The following is a 16785-nucleotide window of genomic DNA, read 5'->3' on the forward strand; positions in this document are numbered from 1 at the left end:
GTAATGTAATTAATACAGCAATGAATGGGCCTATTGACATTTGGTAGAAAGTACAGTTGTAGCCGTTTCTGGTCTGAGGCTATTATTGACTGTGTGTAGAGACTGTTCACTAATGTCTCTGGCTGTCTCTGATTCCTCTATTCTTCATTCACAGAACACGGCTCAGGTGAGACATTTTAATGCTTAGGAGACTATTTCAGAGCCTAGGTACAGTGGAGCCCTTTATTATCAGTAACTAAAGAGAACTGTACAGGAAGGAGGTAAGTTTAAGAACTCAGGGACAAAAATCTTGCTCAACAGGTACGAAGAGCAGGCAAATTTCCACGGGGAATGTCAGAGGACGGCTGAATAGATTTATTGGACAATAGTGTGCTTTGCCCCAAGGAGGCTTTCCGAACAGATGAAAACAAAAATGATCTGTTCAATGATTCTGTAACACTATTGGTGTAATGTCCTAGAGAAATGAATGTCATGGACTATAGAGGAATGATAATAAACTGGCTCCACTGTATCGGTGAACATTGTACTGAAGGCATTTTGTTCAACGTTGCTAAGCAACCTCAGGGCTAACATGACCACCCCTCCATCTTGGTCGCATAATGCTTACATATTTTCTTGAAGATAAAAAACTATAGTAAGGCCACACACAAACTGGAGGAACAACAGCACTTCATATACCCCTTGGCTAGTGTGCAACCTAACAGTACGAACATTGAATTCTCTAATTTTAATTAACAACCCCTCTTATTTCTCCCCTTCTGTTCCTTGTGCCACACCTTGGTAATCGTCTATTTCTCCCACTATCTCGTCTCCCTTCCCCCCCCCCACCCCCCCACCCCCCCACCGTCCCCTTCCCCCCCCCCACCCCCCCACCGTCCCCTTCCCCCCCCCACCCCCCCACCGTCCCCTTCCCCCCCCCACCCCCCCACCGTCTCCCTTCCCCCCCCCACCCTCCCCCCGTCTCCCTTCCCCCCCCCACCCCCCCACCCCCCCACCGTCTCCCTTCCCCCCCCCACCCCCCCACCGTCTCCCTTCCCCCCCCCACCCCCCCACGTCTCCCTTCCCCCCCCCCACCCCCCCACCGTCCCCTTCCCCCCCCCCACCCCCCCACCGTCCCCTTCCAACTATATCCCTTATCCCTTCCTCGTGCTTCACATCTCACTCCTCTTCTCTCCTTATCTTACACCCTATCATCTCCTTTTCATCAATCGTTTTTGGCCACCCATCCGCCAATCCAACACCCCCTCACTTCCCTGTATCCACCTATCACTTGCCCGGCCTTGTCCCACCTCCACTTCTTTCCAGCTTTCTCCCTCCTGCAACAATTAATCTTAAGAAGGGATCCGACCCGAAACGTCACCTGTTCACGCCCTCCGCAGATGCTGCCTGACCTACTGAGTTACTACAGCGCTTTGTGTTTCCAAAATTTTTTTTTTTTATATATAAAAATATAAATGCTTCATATAATCTCACATCACCCTGGCATCTAATATTGTGTGTAAATCTGGTAATGCCAAGTAGAAGTATCACTTCAGTTTGGGATGAGTTAACATTAAAGTTGTCACTTGCCTTTCAGAATCAAAGAGTGCACATTTCCAGCCAATTGTTTTCCTTTATTCACAGCAGAAATATAAAGTTTAATTAAATTTCTAATAAATTTTAATTAAACGCTATTACATTTTAAGCCTAATAGTATGAACATTGAATTCCCTAATTCTAAGTAACACCTCTTCCCTCTCCCTCTCTCCCCCACAGTCACAACCTGTACAACCTACAAATTTCCCAATTTTTAAGAGAACTTCAAACAGCACAGCACAGGAACTGGCCCTTCGGCCCCCACTGTCTGTGCGCACATGATGTCAAGTTAAACTAATCTCCCCGGCCTACATGTGATCCATATCCCTGCATATCCACGTGCCTATCCAAAAGCCACTATCGTATCTGCCTCCACTGTTACCCCAGGCAGCGTGTTTCAGTCACCCACCATCCTCTGTGTAAAAATATTGACCCCGCGCATCTCCTTTAACCTTTGCTCCTCTCACCTGAAACCTTTGGCCTCTAGTCTTTTCACTTGAGAGGTAGAGATTTCCTTCCATTCTTCACACACTCGGATATAAAGATACATCTCCAGTTCATCTATTCTCATTGCAACCTTATCTTGGACAAGGTAATTTGGCATCATGTTCGGCACAGACATTGTGGGCCGAAGGGCCTGTTCTTGTGCTGCACTGTTCCATGTTCTCTGTGACCGATTATAGAGGGCAAACACAGCACCATTTTATCTTGATAGCTTTAGGATTAAAATGTGAGATGTGAGCACGGCAGTGTGGTGTTATTCAAGTACGCTGCCTCCAGTTGCTGCATAGGATGCACTTGCTCGCACATGTGTCTCCCCCTGTTTAAAAGTAAAGGAACAGATGCTGTAATGAGCCTTTTTTTACTGGGTGTGATCAGTCATCAATCAATGTAGTTCCTGTGTAACTGTGTGTAATCAAAGACCATTGGCGCACACACAAAGCAAACGCAGACAATAGGCCCCCATCTTGGAGCAGCATGGTGGCGCAGGAGTAGAGTTGCTGCCTCACAGCATGAAAGATCTGGGTTCAATCCCGACTACGGGTGCTGTCTGTATGGAGTTTGTACGTTCTCCCTGTGACTGTGTGCATTTTCGCTGGGTGCGTCTGTTTCCTCCTACATTCCAAAGACATAAAGGTTTGTAGGAAATTGGATTCTATAAAATTTCCCTAGTGTGTAGAATGGAACGAGTGTATGGGTGATCGCAGGTCAGCATGGACTAGGTGGGCCTGTTTCTGTGCTGTATCTGTAAACTAAACTAACGTAGCTCTCCATCAATGCACTAATTAATTGCAAAAAACATCAAGCTGGTTGTTAAAATTTGGTGAGATAGTTGCTCAGAGTTACCGCAACAATGGAAAGATAAGCCAGCTGCAAATGCATTAGACCATGAGACCGTCAGACATCGGAGCAGAATTAGGCTATTCAGCCCATCGAGTCTGCTGCACCATTTAATCATGGCTGATTTATCTTTCCCTCTCAACCCCATTCTCCTGCCTTCTCCCCATAACTTTTGACCCCCTTACTAATCAAGAACCTATCAATCTTCGGTTTAATAATACCCAATGGCCTGGCTTCCATCACTATCCGTGGCAACAAATTTCACAGATTCACCACCCTCTGACTAAAGAAATTCCTCCTCATTAGGCTGTGGATGTTCATACAGGAAGAGAGGACAGGACCAGGTGATCTGTGATGGCCCCCAAAGTTGATTTCCCTCATGGCTCTAACTGTCCAAGCTCATACCAAGTCGTCGCCGACCAGTACTGGCACTATCCTACACACTAGGGACATTTTACAATTCTTACTGAATCCAATTAACCTACATCTTTGGAGTGTTGGAGGAAACCGGAACACCCGGTGAAAACACACAGGGAGAAGTGCAAACTCTGTACAGACAGCACATGTAGTCAGGATTGAACCCGGGTCCCTGGCGTTGTAAAGCAGCAACTCTACCGCTGCGCCATCATGCCGCCCTGAATAGGTTACATAATAAATCAAACAAAAAACAATTCAATAATAATAATAAACATTATTAATGCAAAACAAAACAAAACCCAAAGCCCCCAGTGGAGCCAAGACAGTTCATAATTTGAAGTTTAGATGGTGTTTGTAGTGTTCAATACCTTGATGGTTGTCTGGAAGAAGCTGTTCCTGAACCTGGAGGTCATGGGTTTCAGAAACCTTCTTTCTGATGACAAGAGTGAAATGAGAGTGTGGCCAGGGCTGTGTGGGTCCTTGAAGATGTTGTCTGCCTTCTTGAGCCAGAGCCTTCTATAGATCCATGTAGGAAGGAACTGCAGATGCTGGTTTAAATCGAAGATAGACCCAAAATGCTGGAGTAACTCAGTGGGCAGAAGAGAAGGAGAAAAGTCTGAAGAAGGGTCTCGACCCGAAACGTCACCCATTCTTTCTCTCCAGAGATGCTGCCCGTCCTGCTGAGTTACTCCAGCATTTTGTGTCTACCTCCTATAGATCCTTAGGGGCGGCACGGTGGTGCAGCGATAGAGTTGCTGCCTTACAGCGCTTACAGTGCCGGAGACTCAGGTTCGATCCCGATTACGGGCGCTGTCTATACGTAGTGTGTACATTCTTCCTGTGACCACGTGGGTTTTCTCCGAGATCTTCGGTTTCCTCTCACACTCCCAAAACATACAGGTATGTAAGTTAATTGGATTGGTAAAATTCTAAATTGTCCCTGGTGTGTGTAGGATAAAGTGTGGGGATCGCTGGTCAGCGCGGACTCGGTGGGCTGAAGGGCCTGTTTCCATGCTGTATCTATAAAACTAAAAACTAAAAAAATCCCATTGATGGTGGAGAGGTCAGTATTTAAGTGGATTCTGAATTGGTTGAATGGTGTTATGGGTTTTGAGGTTCCTCTGTGGCAGGTTTCCTTGTGTTACATCCAAATGCAGCAACAGGGGTAATCTACCCCGTTGTTGGGAGAGGAATAGAGCAAATGTGGTAGAGAAGGGAATGGAGGTGGAGAGGTTTCAGTTCCAGGGAGAATTGGATGCTTCGAGTAGGGAGCTTGATAAGTGGGAACTGATTCTACTGTGCTGTTGCCAATGGAATGAGGGCCTTCACTGCAAGAGGGGATCCCCTGAATCAGCTCCAGTTCAAGAAAATTAATGAGTCAGTAACAGCCAGGGTGATCCTTCAAAAACCCTAATCAAAATATAAAAACTCTTGTGTTTGTTACATTTTTTAAAGCCACAGACAATTTATGGCTGTTAATAATTACTAGCTGTCTGAGCTCGGGGAGGGAAACCTCTGACTTCTGGCAGCGATACAAAGCTGACTTGGGCCAAAGAGCTTCAACGTGTCGGAAATCTCCCTAGATTCACATTTCCTAAACAAACTCTCTGGGATTGGAAAAGGAAATGGAGTTTAAATAAACATTTGGGAAGAGATTGGATGAGACAGTAGCAATGGGACTTGGCTGCCCACTGCAATAGACACCTTCCTCTCGAGTAAGACACAGTGCTGGAGTAACTCAACGGGTCAGGCAGCCTCAATGGACAGGCAACGTTTTGGGTCGGGACCCTTTTTCAGGCATTCCTCTCGTCTGTTATAGATTTTCTTGACTCCACCAGTGTAACTTTGCTCTCTCCCAAGAGTTCAAGCATAGTTCATGTAAAGATTTACTAATAATCTTTTGCTGAGCTCAAGAGATTCAGATCAATTTTAAACATATCCATAAAATTCTTATGTAAGAAATGTGGAAAATATCTATTTTTTCTCTCAGGTGTTCTGCCTGTTATGTAGTTTCTCCATGAACAATGCTCCTCTGGCCTTCCGGACTTGATCTTACCAATCCTGATATAATTTCCTACCTTTAGGCTTTAGCTTTTAAACTTGAGACTTTAGAGAAACTGTGCAGAAACAGGCCCTTTGGTCCACCAAGTCCGAGCGATCACTCCGTACACGAGCACTATCCTATACACTAGGGACAATTTTACAGTTTTTGCCAAAGCTAATTAACCTACAAACCCGCACGTCTTTGGAGTGTGGGAGGAAACTGGAGCACCCGGAGAAAACCCACGTGGTCACGGGGAGAATGCGCAACCTCCTTACAGACAGGACCCATAGTCAGAGTCGAACCAAGGTCTCCAATGCTGCAGCCATGGTTACCGCTGCACCACTGTGCCGCCCAAATTGTTCCCTTACTGTTTTGTTATCAAGCAACATAATATTTTTATCAATCCTAATATTCTTTCTGGCCCAATGAAACTGCAGGAAACCTCGTCCTTCTTCAGTTTCCCCCTCTCTGTAAACCACAAGATTTAAACCCCCAACTTCAGTCACAGCTTCTTGATGTCAAATCACTGTTTCTACCCTCCATAATCCTGGGTTTCTAACATATGTCTTTGTTCAATAATAATTTAAGACAACAACATAAATTGAAAATACATAGAAACAAAAAACTGCAGATACTGGTTAATACACAATAGGACACAAAGTGCTGGAGTAACTCAGTGGGTCAGACATGGATAGGTGATATTTATTGTCAGGACCCTTGAAAAGGCCTTCATGGCCGTTCACCCTCCAGAAATGTTGCCTGACCTGCTGAGTTACTCCAACACTTTGTGTCCTGTTGTGAGCATAAAATGAAAGACACAAAAAGCTGGAGTAACACAGTGGGTCGGACGGCATCTCTGGAGAAAAGATACCAGCATTTGCATTTCCTGCCTACACATAAACTGAAAGGCCTTCTAGTCAGAATTACTAATATTTTTTTGCCTTATTTACTGTGTTTTTCCTTCTTGTTCGAATAGAATAAATGAGTGTTTAGGGTTTTTCAGCAGGGAAACATTTTTTATAGAGCCCAGCATTAATCTTCATAGCGTTAATTTTACGTCAACTACTGTGACATCCTTTGCTTAATACCAGTACATGCTGGAACAATAAATAGTTCCAATTTCTCAACGAGTGGCAAGGCTGTGACTGTGCACCATACATGCAAGTTGAACCCATTCCCTTGACACTGTTATTATAAGGTGATCACTTTGTCAGTATTGGTCATTAAAACCATCTCTGCAGCTGTGGTCAGCTGCCTTACAGTGCCAGAGACCCGGGTTTGATCCTGACTACAGGTGCTGTCTGAGTGGAGTTTGTACGTTCTCCCTGTGACTGTGTAGGTTTCCTCCAGGTGCTCCGGTCAGTGGGTTTTCCCCGGGAGCTCCAGTTTCCCCCCACACTCCAAAGATGTACAGGTTTGTAGGTTAATTGGCTTCAGTAAAAGTTGTAAATTGTTCCTAGTTTTTGGAATAGTGCTAGTGTACGGGATTTTCGCTTGACTCGATGGTGGCAAAGGGCCTGTTTCTGCACTGTGTCTCTAAACTAAACTAAACATCTGAATATTACCCAAGTCATGAACTGAGCAGTGGTGAGGCCATATATGGAGAACCATGTTTAGATTTGGTCAACCTTTAGACTTTAGAGATGCAGCGTGGAAACAGGCCGTTCAGCCCACCAAGGCTGTGCTGACCAGCGATCCATGTACACTTGCAATATCCTACACACTAGGGACAATTTACAATTTTTACCAAAGCCAATAAACCTAAAAAAACATCTTTGTACGTGTTTGGAGTATGTGAGGAAACCGGGGCACCCAGAGAAAACCCACGTGGTCATGGGGAGAACGTACAAAACATACAATCTCTGTTACGATAGGGCAAGGTACATTTGCACAGGTACATGGATAGGAAAGGTTTCGAGGGATAAGGGCCAAATGCGGGTAGGTGGGACTAATGTAGATGGGGCATCTTTGCCTTCTGCGAGTGCGGCAGTGACACAGCTGATGCAGCCACTGCCTCGCAACCCCAGATGCGCAGGTTCAATCCTGACCTCGGTTACTGCCTATGTGGAGTTTGCACATTCTCCCTGTGAGCCCATGGGTTTCTTCTGGATTTCTCCCACATTCCAAAGACATGTGGGTTTGTAGGGTAATTGGCCACTGTAAGTATTCCCAGAATGCAGGGAGTGGATGAGAAAGTGGGAAAACATAGAACTAGTGTGAATGGGTGATCAATGGTCGGTGTGGACTCAGTGAGCCAAAAAGCCAAAGATGAGAGGGGAAAGAATTAATAGGAACCAGAGGGGCAACGTTTTCACACAGAGGGTGGTGGATAGATGGACCGAGCTGCCAGAAGAGGTAGTTGAGGCAGGTGCTATAACAACATTTGAAAGACATTTGAATGGGTACCTGGCAGGAACGGTTTAGAGGGAAGTGAGCCAGACACAGGCAGCTGTGACTAATGTAGATGGGGCAGCTTTGTCGGCATGGGCAAGTTGGGCCGAAGGGCCTGTTTCTATGCTGTCTGACTATGACAAGTAAACTTATTTTTGCTGTCTGTGTGACCTAGCTGTGTACAAGCTCGCACCTACATTTGCCTGCAGAAAGTCATAGTGTGTGTGAGCTGGGACATTCCTGAAGGACGTGATAAGGTCTTATGTAAATGGAAGCCTTTCTGTATTGTTAAGATATTAATACAAGGAAAAACACCTTGCTACAGGGCACTGCCAAGGTTGAAAAGAGTAAAATGGAATGTATAGTAAATAAGGAAGTAGTGATTAGATAAAACCAGTACTAGTTTTAAAAACTGGCAGATTACGTGAAGAAGGAAGCACTGTGAAAAGTAAAAAGTTGCACAGTTTTCAAGTCTTGAGAAAGAACAAATTAGAACGGGATACTACCTGACCAATATTAATGAACAACATAATATAGTTAATATTAATAATGTCAATAGACAATAGACAATAGACAATAGACAATAGGTGCAGGAGTAGGCCATTCAGCCCTTCGAGCCAGCACCGCCATTCAATGCGATCATGGCTGATCACTCTCAATCAGTACCCCGTTCCTGCCTTCTCCCCATACCCCTTCACTCCGCTATCCTTAAGAGCTCTATCCAGCTCTCAAATGATATTAACTACATTATGTTCTTCAATCTTGGTCATGTAGTCTTCTATTCTAATTCTACTAAAATAACCAAATATTATTTAGTTATTATTAATATTAATTGAGATAGCTCATCCCTCTGATTCGGGAATTGACAATAGGTCGTTTTATTTTGTGCCTAGCTGTGAAATTATTAATGCCACTGAGGTAACTGCTGCTGAGGTAACTGTCATTCCAGTGCCAGTGTATTTGGGGACATCAAGTAGCTTTATCTCAGGATGTGGCTTGTGGACTGCAATAACTGCAGCATAATTCATGCTGCAATAGTCTTTGCATCATATTCTCTGAGGAAGTCCGAGTTAAACTGGAGGGCAATTCTCTCCAATTTCAAACCTGCTTTGAAGCAACTGTTAACAAATATTTAGGTTTAGACTTTTAGACTTTAGAGATACAGCGAGGAAACAGGACCTTCGGCACACAAAGTCCATGCCGACCAGCGATTACCCCGTACACTAACGCTATTCTGCACACTAGGGACAATTTTACTACTTACCGAAGCCAATTAACCCTACAAACCTGTACATCTTTGGAGTGTGGGAGGGAAGCGGAGCACCTGGAGCAACCTCGTGGTCACAGGGAGAACGTACAAACTCCGTACAGACGGCACCCGTAGTCAGGATCGAACTTGGGTCTGTCGCGCTGTCTTGGTTCTTGGGTCTCTCAGCAACTCTACGCTGCGCCACTGTGCGGCCCTAAAGTCAAAGTATAAATGCAGTTTAATAGCTGCATGGGGAATTATTTGGTCACTGCTAATTATTTAGTCTTACTCAATCATTTCTAATGGGTAAACTCTCAAATATACAACAGCCTTCTCCATCTGGGTTTTGAAATTATTCAGTTGGACAACTGTGCCTTATGTTGATCTATCTGTTTATTCCTGATCATTACCATTCTGAACCATCCATTCATTAATGCTTCCTTACATCTTCCCACTTCTCTGTAGTTAGGTTCTCCACTCCTCCAAGTAGGATGTCAAAATTGGTTTTGGAAGTGGATAACCGCGGGGAAAAGAAAAGCTGACAAAGAGGGTAGACACCAGAGGCTGCAGTTGCTGGAAACTTGAACAAAAACCACAAAGTGCTGGAATAACTCATTGGGTCAGGCAGCATCTCTGAAGAACATGGAGAGGTGATGTCTCGGGTCTGAAGAAAGGTCCCGACCTGAAACGTCACCTTCTCCAGAAATGTTGCCTGACCTTTATTTTTTTATTTTATTTTATTTTAAACACTTTGTGCTTTTCGACAAAGAGGATGTTTCCCATTGTAAACATTTTTCTACTTCTACTTGAATCCGACCACAAATAAACTCATGTGAGGGGCATTTTTAAAATAAAGCACTGCCAGGGCCATTACAGCTCGTTGCTGTTCTGATCACCACATTTCCATGCCAGTCATTTGAAGTCCTGATTACCAGTTACAAATGCCACCATGAACTGCTGATAACTCAGAATTCCTGTCACATTAGAGAGACCCCACTTCGACAGATTTTTCCCGAGTGAAGGTGGAAATTGTCCACTGAGTGAATCCAGTGAATTTATAAGGAAATCAAATATTTGGAAAAATAGCCAGATAATAAAGAAAGAGAAAATTACTCAAGGATATATCTAGGATCACACTCATCTACCACCAAAAGTGTCTGAAGAAGGGTCCCAACCCGAAACCTCACCTATCTATACTCTCCAGAGATTCTGCCTGACCCGCTGAGTTACCTCAGCACTTTGTGTCCTTTTGTGTAAACCATCATCTGCAGTTCCTTGTGTCTACGAAAGAAAAAGCTGTTGACTGAGCGGTTGAAATCATGTTGTTGAGGGGCTGCACAGTGGTGCAGCGGTAGAGTTCCTGCCTCACAGCGCCAGAGACTCGGGTTCGATCCTGACCACGTGTGAACGTACGGAGTTTGTACGTTCCGCCTGTGACCATGTGGGTTCTCTCTGGGTGCTCTGGTTTCCTCCCACACTCCAAAGATGTACAGGTTTGTAGGTTAATTGGTTTCTGTAAATTGTCCCTAGTGTGTAGGATAGCGCTAGTGTACGGGGTGATCGCTGGTCGGCACGGACAAGGTGGGCCGAAGGACCTGTTTCCACGCTGTATCTCTAAAGTCTAAAAGTCTGCCTGAAGTCAGCAATTCCATAGTCTAAATATTTTACACAGGGAAGATTGAAGATGTGTTCTCAAGACAGCGGCATTGGCAAGTTCTCTTTCCCCATCTGCTGAAATATATGGAAGAAGGAGACAAATTAGAGAAAGGGAAGTGAATGCCGTAGAGAATTATATCAAGTTGCAGTGATGCTAATTAATTACATAAAGCCCACTGCCATCTTCTTAGTTCAGTTTAATGTGGATATGCAGCACAGAAATAGGCCCTTCGACCCAATGAGTCTGTGCCAGCAATCACCCGTACACTAGTTCTATGGGAGGAAACCGGAGCATCCTGAGAAAACCCATACAGTCACAGGGAAAACGCACAAACTCCATACCATCAGTAGCCATAGTCAGGATCGATCCTGGGTCTCTGGCGCTGTAAGGCAGCAACTCTACCCTCTGCACCACTGTGCTGCCCTAGGTAGCAATAGGAGCAGGAGAAAAACATTATGACCACACCAAAATGCGGACTGCCTAAGGAAACATCCCAATATATAAACCTCCTACCCTAATCTTTGGAATCCTTACTACTCTTCCCACAAAATGCTAGTCACACCAAAGTCCAGATTCGGAATAGTCACCACTCGTTGTCATGTAAATTATCCAGTCAGGATTCACTGCTTTCTTCCACAGTATGTTTTGCAAGCCAGGCACCACTGTTCTCCAGATAGCATTTAACCTGCCCTTGCTTTCATCTATTCCTATAATACTCATTTCTGATCCTACCCAGGGATTTATAAGCACCTTCTTGAAGAATAAATGCCAGAGTTTATACCAGTAATTCTGCCTCTTTTGTAATGAATGAACATATTTTACTTTTTTTAATAAATTAACTTTTTCTTTTGCTGGGCAATAATATAGTTTGTACAAGTGTTGGCTGATTGGCTGACATACCAGATGTCAAAGGGAAAATCCATCTCACTAAACAAAATACACATCTGTCGGGTTTATTTGAGAACAGATTCATTCCCCCGACATGCCTTGTGCCACATTCTATACGGGCCGTTGAGGAATCCAGAGAGAAGAATCCACATTTCCCACTCACTCGTACCTTCTGGGTTGACATCCCTGCTGTCAGTTTGCACTCCGTCACCAGACGGATAAACCTTTCCAGCGAGTTTCACATCATAAAGATGCAGATTTATAGATATTTTTATGGGATACAGCTCTGGAGAGTTTCATGCCACAGCTTAAGGGTTTAAAGAAGTAGAAGGGGTTAATGGTTGGTTGATTTTTTTTGTGGTTTAGAGAGTCAGCGAGGAAACAGGCCCTTCGGCCCACTGAGTCCGTGCCGATCAATGATCACCTCGTAAACCCGCCCTGTCCTACACACGAGGGACTATTTACAATTTACAGGAGCCAATTAACCTGCAAACTCGCATGTCTTTGGGGTGTGGGAGGAAACCCACGCAGCCACAGGGAGAACACACAAACTCCACACAGCACCCGAGGTCAGGATTGAACCCAGGTCTCTGGTGCTGTGAGGCAGCAGCTCGACCACTACTCCACTGCCATAATATGGGTGGGTTTGAGGGAACTGTTGAAACTTTTCTGTAAATGAATGCTTCAGTTTTTTTGCAAGGGAAAGCAGATGTGGAAATGCAGATGTAGAAACATGGAACTGCAAATGCTGGTGTACAAAAGAAGACACAAAGTGCTGGAGTAACTCTGTGGGTCAGGCAGCATCCCTAGTGAACATGGATAGGTGATATTTTGGGTCAGAAGAGGACTTCCATGTTCCAGAAGACACCTGTACATGTTCTCCAGAGATGCTGCCTAACGTACTGAATTACTCCAACACTTTGTGCCCTTTCAGGGAATTGGAAATTGTAGATACCTTTAGCAGGTGGACTTAACGCAAACTTGTATAAGTCAGTCTGTTTATCAAACATTCACCTCTGCAATGTTATCTGTCTAACGCATGTTTGTGTGTGTATGTGCGTGTGTGTGCGCGTGTATGTATGTATTTGTGTATCATTGCCATTACATCACCCCAAACCTAACCAATTTACACATAGACCCATAGAACTTGAACAAAATGCCTCAAGATGGATGTTCATCCTGCAGCTTTAAACCTGAGCTAGCCTTGAATTGCTGTAATCAGCAGCCTGTAACTATAACATATTGGGCACTGCTAAAAGACTTTGTGATCATTTTAATAGAGGAGTACTAAACTCTGCAGCTTCTTTACGGAACGTAATGGATTTAAGAAAGGGTATTTGGAAAAAACATTGTTTCTAGTTGTTCCAAGGCTAGCAAACAGCTTCCAAAGCAAAACATTGTCTCCATGTATTATCGAGCTCCAGCTCATATTTCCATGGCAATTGCAGTGGTTAAAAGTGGAAGAGGGTTTGAAGGAACGATGGGGTGGGAGAATGGTTGTTCCATCAAATGAACTCCCCTGCCTGCTCACTGTTTGGGAGGAGTTCTGGGCTTTCTCTGAATTCCCTAATGATCTAGATATGTCATTGATGCCTGTTTCTTGTCTGTTATGGGGGTGCCAGTGCAGTGACTGACTTCTCCTGCTTCCTACTTTGGACCTGTGCCAAACCCAGTCAGGGAGATGCCATGTTTATGTCTACACCAAAGTGTACACCAATACTCTATTACCATCAGCAGTAATACAGGCAGAGCCACCATTGACCATCTATGGCAATGTGCATTTGGCAATTCCTCATGTGCATTTGGCAAACCTCGACACACCAGAACACCACCATCAAGAGTGGCACGGTGGCACAGCTGGTAGAGCCATCACCTCACAGCGACAGCGACCTCGGGTACTGTCTGTGTGGAGTTTGCACGTTCGCCCTGCAACTACGTGGGTTTCTTCCCACATCCCAAAGACATGCAGGTTTGTATTTAATTGGCCTCTGTAAATTGCCGCCAGTGGATGAGAAAGTGGGATAACATAGAACTAGTGCGAATGGGTGATCGATGGTCAGTGTGGACCCAGTGGGCCAAAGGGCCTGTTTCAATGCTGTACCTCCGAACTATACTAAACAGAGTCCATGCAGTGTTCCATAGAAACAGAACCAAATGGTGTCGTTTCTCGTAATGGGAATAAAAAATGATGTTAAATTCTCTCCTTGCCTTAGTCGGATTGAAAGAGTGAAGTACCAGCTGCCTCACCTCCTGAGTCTGCTGTTCAGTTTATGGAATGTTTTCAACATTGATAACTCCAGGATCAAAGGGTTTTTCCCAGATCTGTCTCCAAGTAGCCAGTGCTTCTGTCCTGATCCTGCTGGATGTGCCCTCACTGACGTTCAATGTAGTCTCCCTTAGCAGCGGAAAATAAATCAGTTATTTTGGATGTTGATAACTGGACAAAGGAATGAGATCTTATTGCTTGGGAAACAGTGTATTGTCTTTCTGTGGACTTGCCCATGTAGTTTAGCGATACAATGTGGAAACAAGTTCTTCGGCCTACTGGGTCTATGCTGATCATCAATCACCCATTCACACTGGTTCTATGTTATCCCATCTTCTCATCCACTCCCTACACACTAGGGGCAATTTACAGAGGGCCAATCAACTTACAAACCCGTATGTTTTAGGGATGTGGGAGAAAATGGGAGCACCCGGAGGAAACCCATGCGGGCATAACTCCACACACAAACAGCACCTGAGGTCAAGATCGAACACAGGCCTCTGGCACTGTGAGGCAGCAGATCCACCAGCTGCGCCACCGTGCCACAAATGTACCAGTGACGTGTGGATGAGTTTGTTGTGGGTGGATAGCGTCCATCATGAAGCCTGCCCAGGCATGACCCCTCAATACAGGGGTGAGAAGTTCTTCTAACTCCTTCCTGCCCACCCGGTAGGACTGACTCTTGCCTGATCATGATTCCAGAGGCATTGACCACTCTCTGGCACTTCTCCCAAGTTTGCCCCAGAGCCAAGCCAGTGGACACTCCAGGGGGCCATGCCAACCCTGTATTCCACCGATCCACTCCATGTGCTCTTTGAAACTTCAGCCATCTACTGGTCACTAGGATCATTGGTTCATTTTAACTCAGATCTGAGCAAATTGTTGCATTCATTGTTTTATCTTATGCTAAAACTAAGCACGGACTGAAGATCAAACCTTCAACTGAACAATAAATAATCAATCATGTCTAGAAGCAGCTCATTTCAAATTGTCCATCCAATTGGAGATACTGAAATCTAAAGATGCATTAAGATCAACAGAATTATAAATGTAAATCGAAAGTTAAGGGGGGTGGGTGCTTGGAATGTGCTGCCTGGAATATTGGAGGAGGCAGATACGATAGTGGTGTTTAAGAGTCACATGGATATGCAGGGAATGGAGGGATAGGGATTATGTGCAGGCAGATAAGAGTTGGTTTTGGCACCATTTTCAGCACAGACATTGTGGGCAGAAGGGCCTGTTCCTGCACTGTACTGTTCTGTGCTCTGCGTTCTATGAGCTTGGCTAGTTTGTAAACTTTGTCTGTATTTCCTATAGGCGTCAAACCCTGGACAGTTTGAGAGCGACACAGATGTGCTGTGGCAGCGTGGCCAACTTCCGGACACGGTCTTCCACCACGGTCGAGTGGGTATTAACACAGACCGTCCTGATGAAGCGCTGGTTGTCCATGGCAACGTCAAGGTCATGGGCTCATTAATGCACCCATCAGATGCTCGGGCAAAGGAGAACATACAAGAGGTGAGAGGGCAGCACAGCGGCGCATCGGTAGAGTTGCTGCCTTGACCTGGGTTCGATTCTGACCATGGCTGCTGCCTGTACAGAGTTTGTACGTTCTCCCTGTGACTGGGTTTTCCCCGGGAGCTCCAGTTTCCTCCCACACTCCAAAGACGTACAAGTTTGTAGGTTAATTGACTTCAGTAAAATTATAAATGATCCCTCGTGTGCAGGATAGTGCTGGTGTACGGGGTGATTGCTGGTGGGTGCGGACTCGGTGGGCCGAAGGGCCTGTTTGCACGCTGTACCTCTAAAATCTGGTCTAATGTAAAGACTGCAAATGAACTTTTCTTGAAATGGTTATTTAACCATTAACTATTAATCAAGTTTCTCAAGTGAACGCTAAAGTGAGAGAACACCTGAAACACTAAGATTTTCCTGAGACTGCCCAGACTTACAGTGAAAAACTTTGTTTTGCATGCTAACCAATTGGACAGATATACTAAAGGAATGACAGAATGTCAGATGCACTAAAAGAAAGCCCGTATCCATAGGACTGAAATAAAAGACCATGACAATTTATTTTGAAAGAAAGAATGATACAAAAAGGAAACGTGCCCTCCGGCTGACCAAGTCCACAACAACCATCGATCATCCTAGTTCTATATTATCCCACTTTCTCATCCATTCCCTACACATTAGAGGCAATTTACTGAGGCCAATTAACCCACAGATCTTCAGGATGTGGGAAGAAACCAGAGAACCCAGAGGAAACCCACGCGGTCGCAGGGAGAATATGCAAACACCGCACAGACAGCACCCGAGGTCAGGATTGAACCTGAGTCTCTGGCGCTGTGAGGCAGCAACTCTACCAGCTGATCCACTGTGCCTCCCATTTACAAAGATAAAGAAAACTATAATGATTCAGGTGTGGGTTTCGTGCAATGTAACCCCGTCTTTCCCTTTCAGAGAAAGTATGTGTTTCTTTTAAATTCAGTCATTCCTTTGGACTGGGTTGAATTTAAATGTTGTTCCCAGAGGCATAGACCAGCGTGCATTCCGCTGCACTGGGTCGTTAATGGGTTTTCCAGTGTGGTGGGTTGGGCAGAGCCTTGTGTTGGATCATTTCATGCAACTATGCCTGATTTTGGGGAGTGCATCTTCAAGCTGTTTTTCTATCTTGGCAGGTGGACACCACAGAACAGCTGAGGAGGATCACACAGATGCGGCTCGTCCAGTATCAGTACAAGCCAGAGTTTGCTGCTACAGCAGGCCTGGAGAACGGTTCTCAGACAGGTACGCTCCAGTTGGTCAGAAGATGGAAGGGGAACAATTACTGATCAGGTCCCATGGTTCTCCACGGACTTGGCATTCCAGGTTTCAGGTGGATAGACAATAGACAATGGGTGCAGGAGTAGGCCATTCAGCCCTTCGAGCCAGCACCGCCATTCAATGCGATCATG

The 16785-nt window shown here is 45.1% G+C and overlaps 1 protein-coding gene across 8 annotated transcripts in view; it reads left to right on the forward strand.

Annotated features, from left to right (window-relative positions):
- Window positions 1-16785, forward strand: part of myrf (myelin regulatory factor) — a 172445-nt gene that overhangs the window by 127003 nt on the left and 28657 nt on the right. For 6 of the 8 annotated variants that reach the window (XM_078415233.1, XM_078415232.1, XM_078415234.1 and 3 more), the window contains 3 exons: window positions 155-166; window positions 15146-15346; window positions 16510-16618. In XM_078415233.1, the coding sequence (XP_078271359.1) occupies window positions 155-166; window positions 15146-15346; window positions 16510-16618 (322 nt within the window). The remainder of the gene's footprint in view (window positions 1-154; window positions 167-15145; window positions 15347-16509; window positions 16619-16785) is intronic. The other 2 variants (XM_078415235.1, XM_078415236.1) reach the window with 1 other exon arrangement.

This window comes from Rhinoraja longicauda, chromosome 18 (genome assembly GCF_053455715.1).
Source record: "Rhinoraja longicauda isolate Sanriku21f chromosome 18, sRhiLon1.1, whole genome shotgun sequence".
In the NCBI taxonomy this organism is placed as follows: domain Eukaryota; kingdom Metazoa; phylum Chordata; class Chondrichthyes; order Rajiformes; family Arhynchobatidae; genus Rhinoraja; species Rhinoraja longicauda.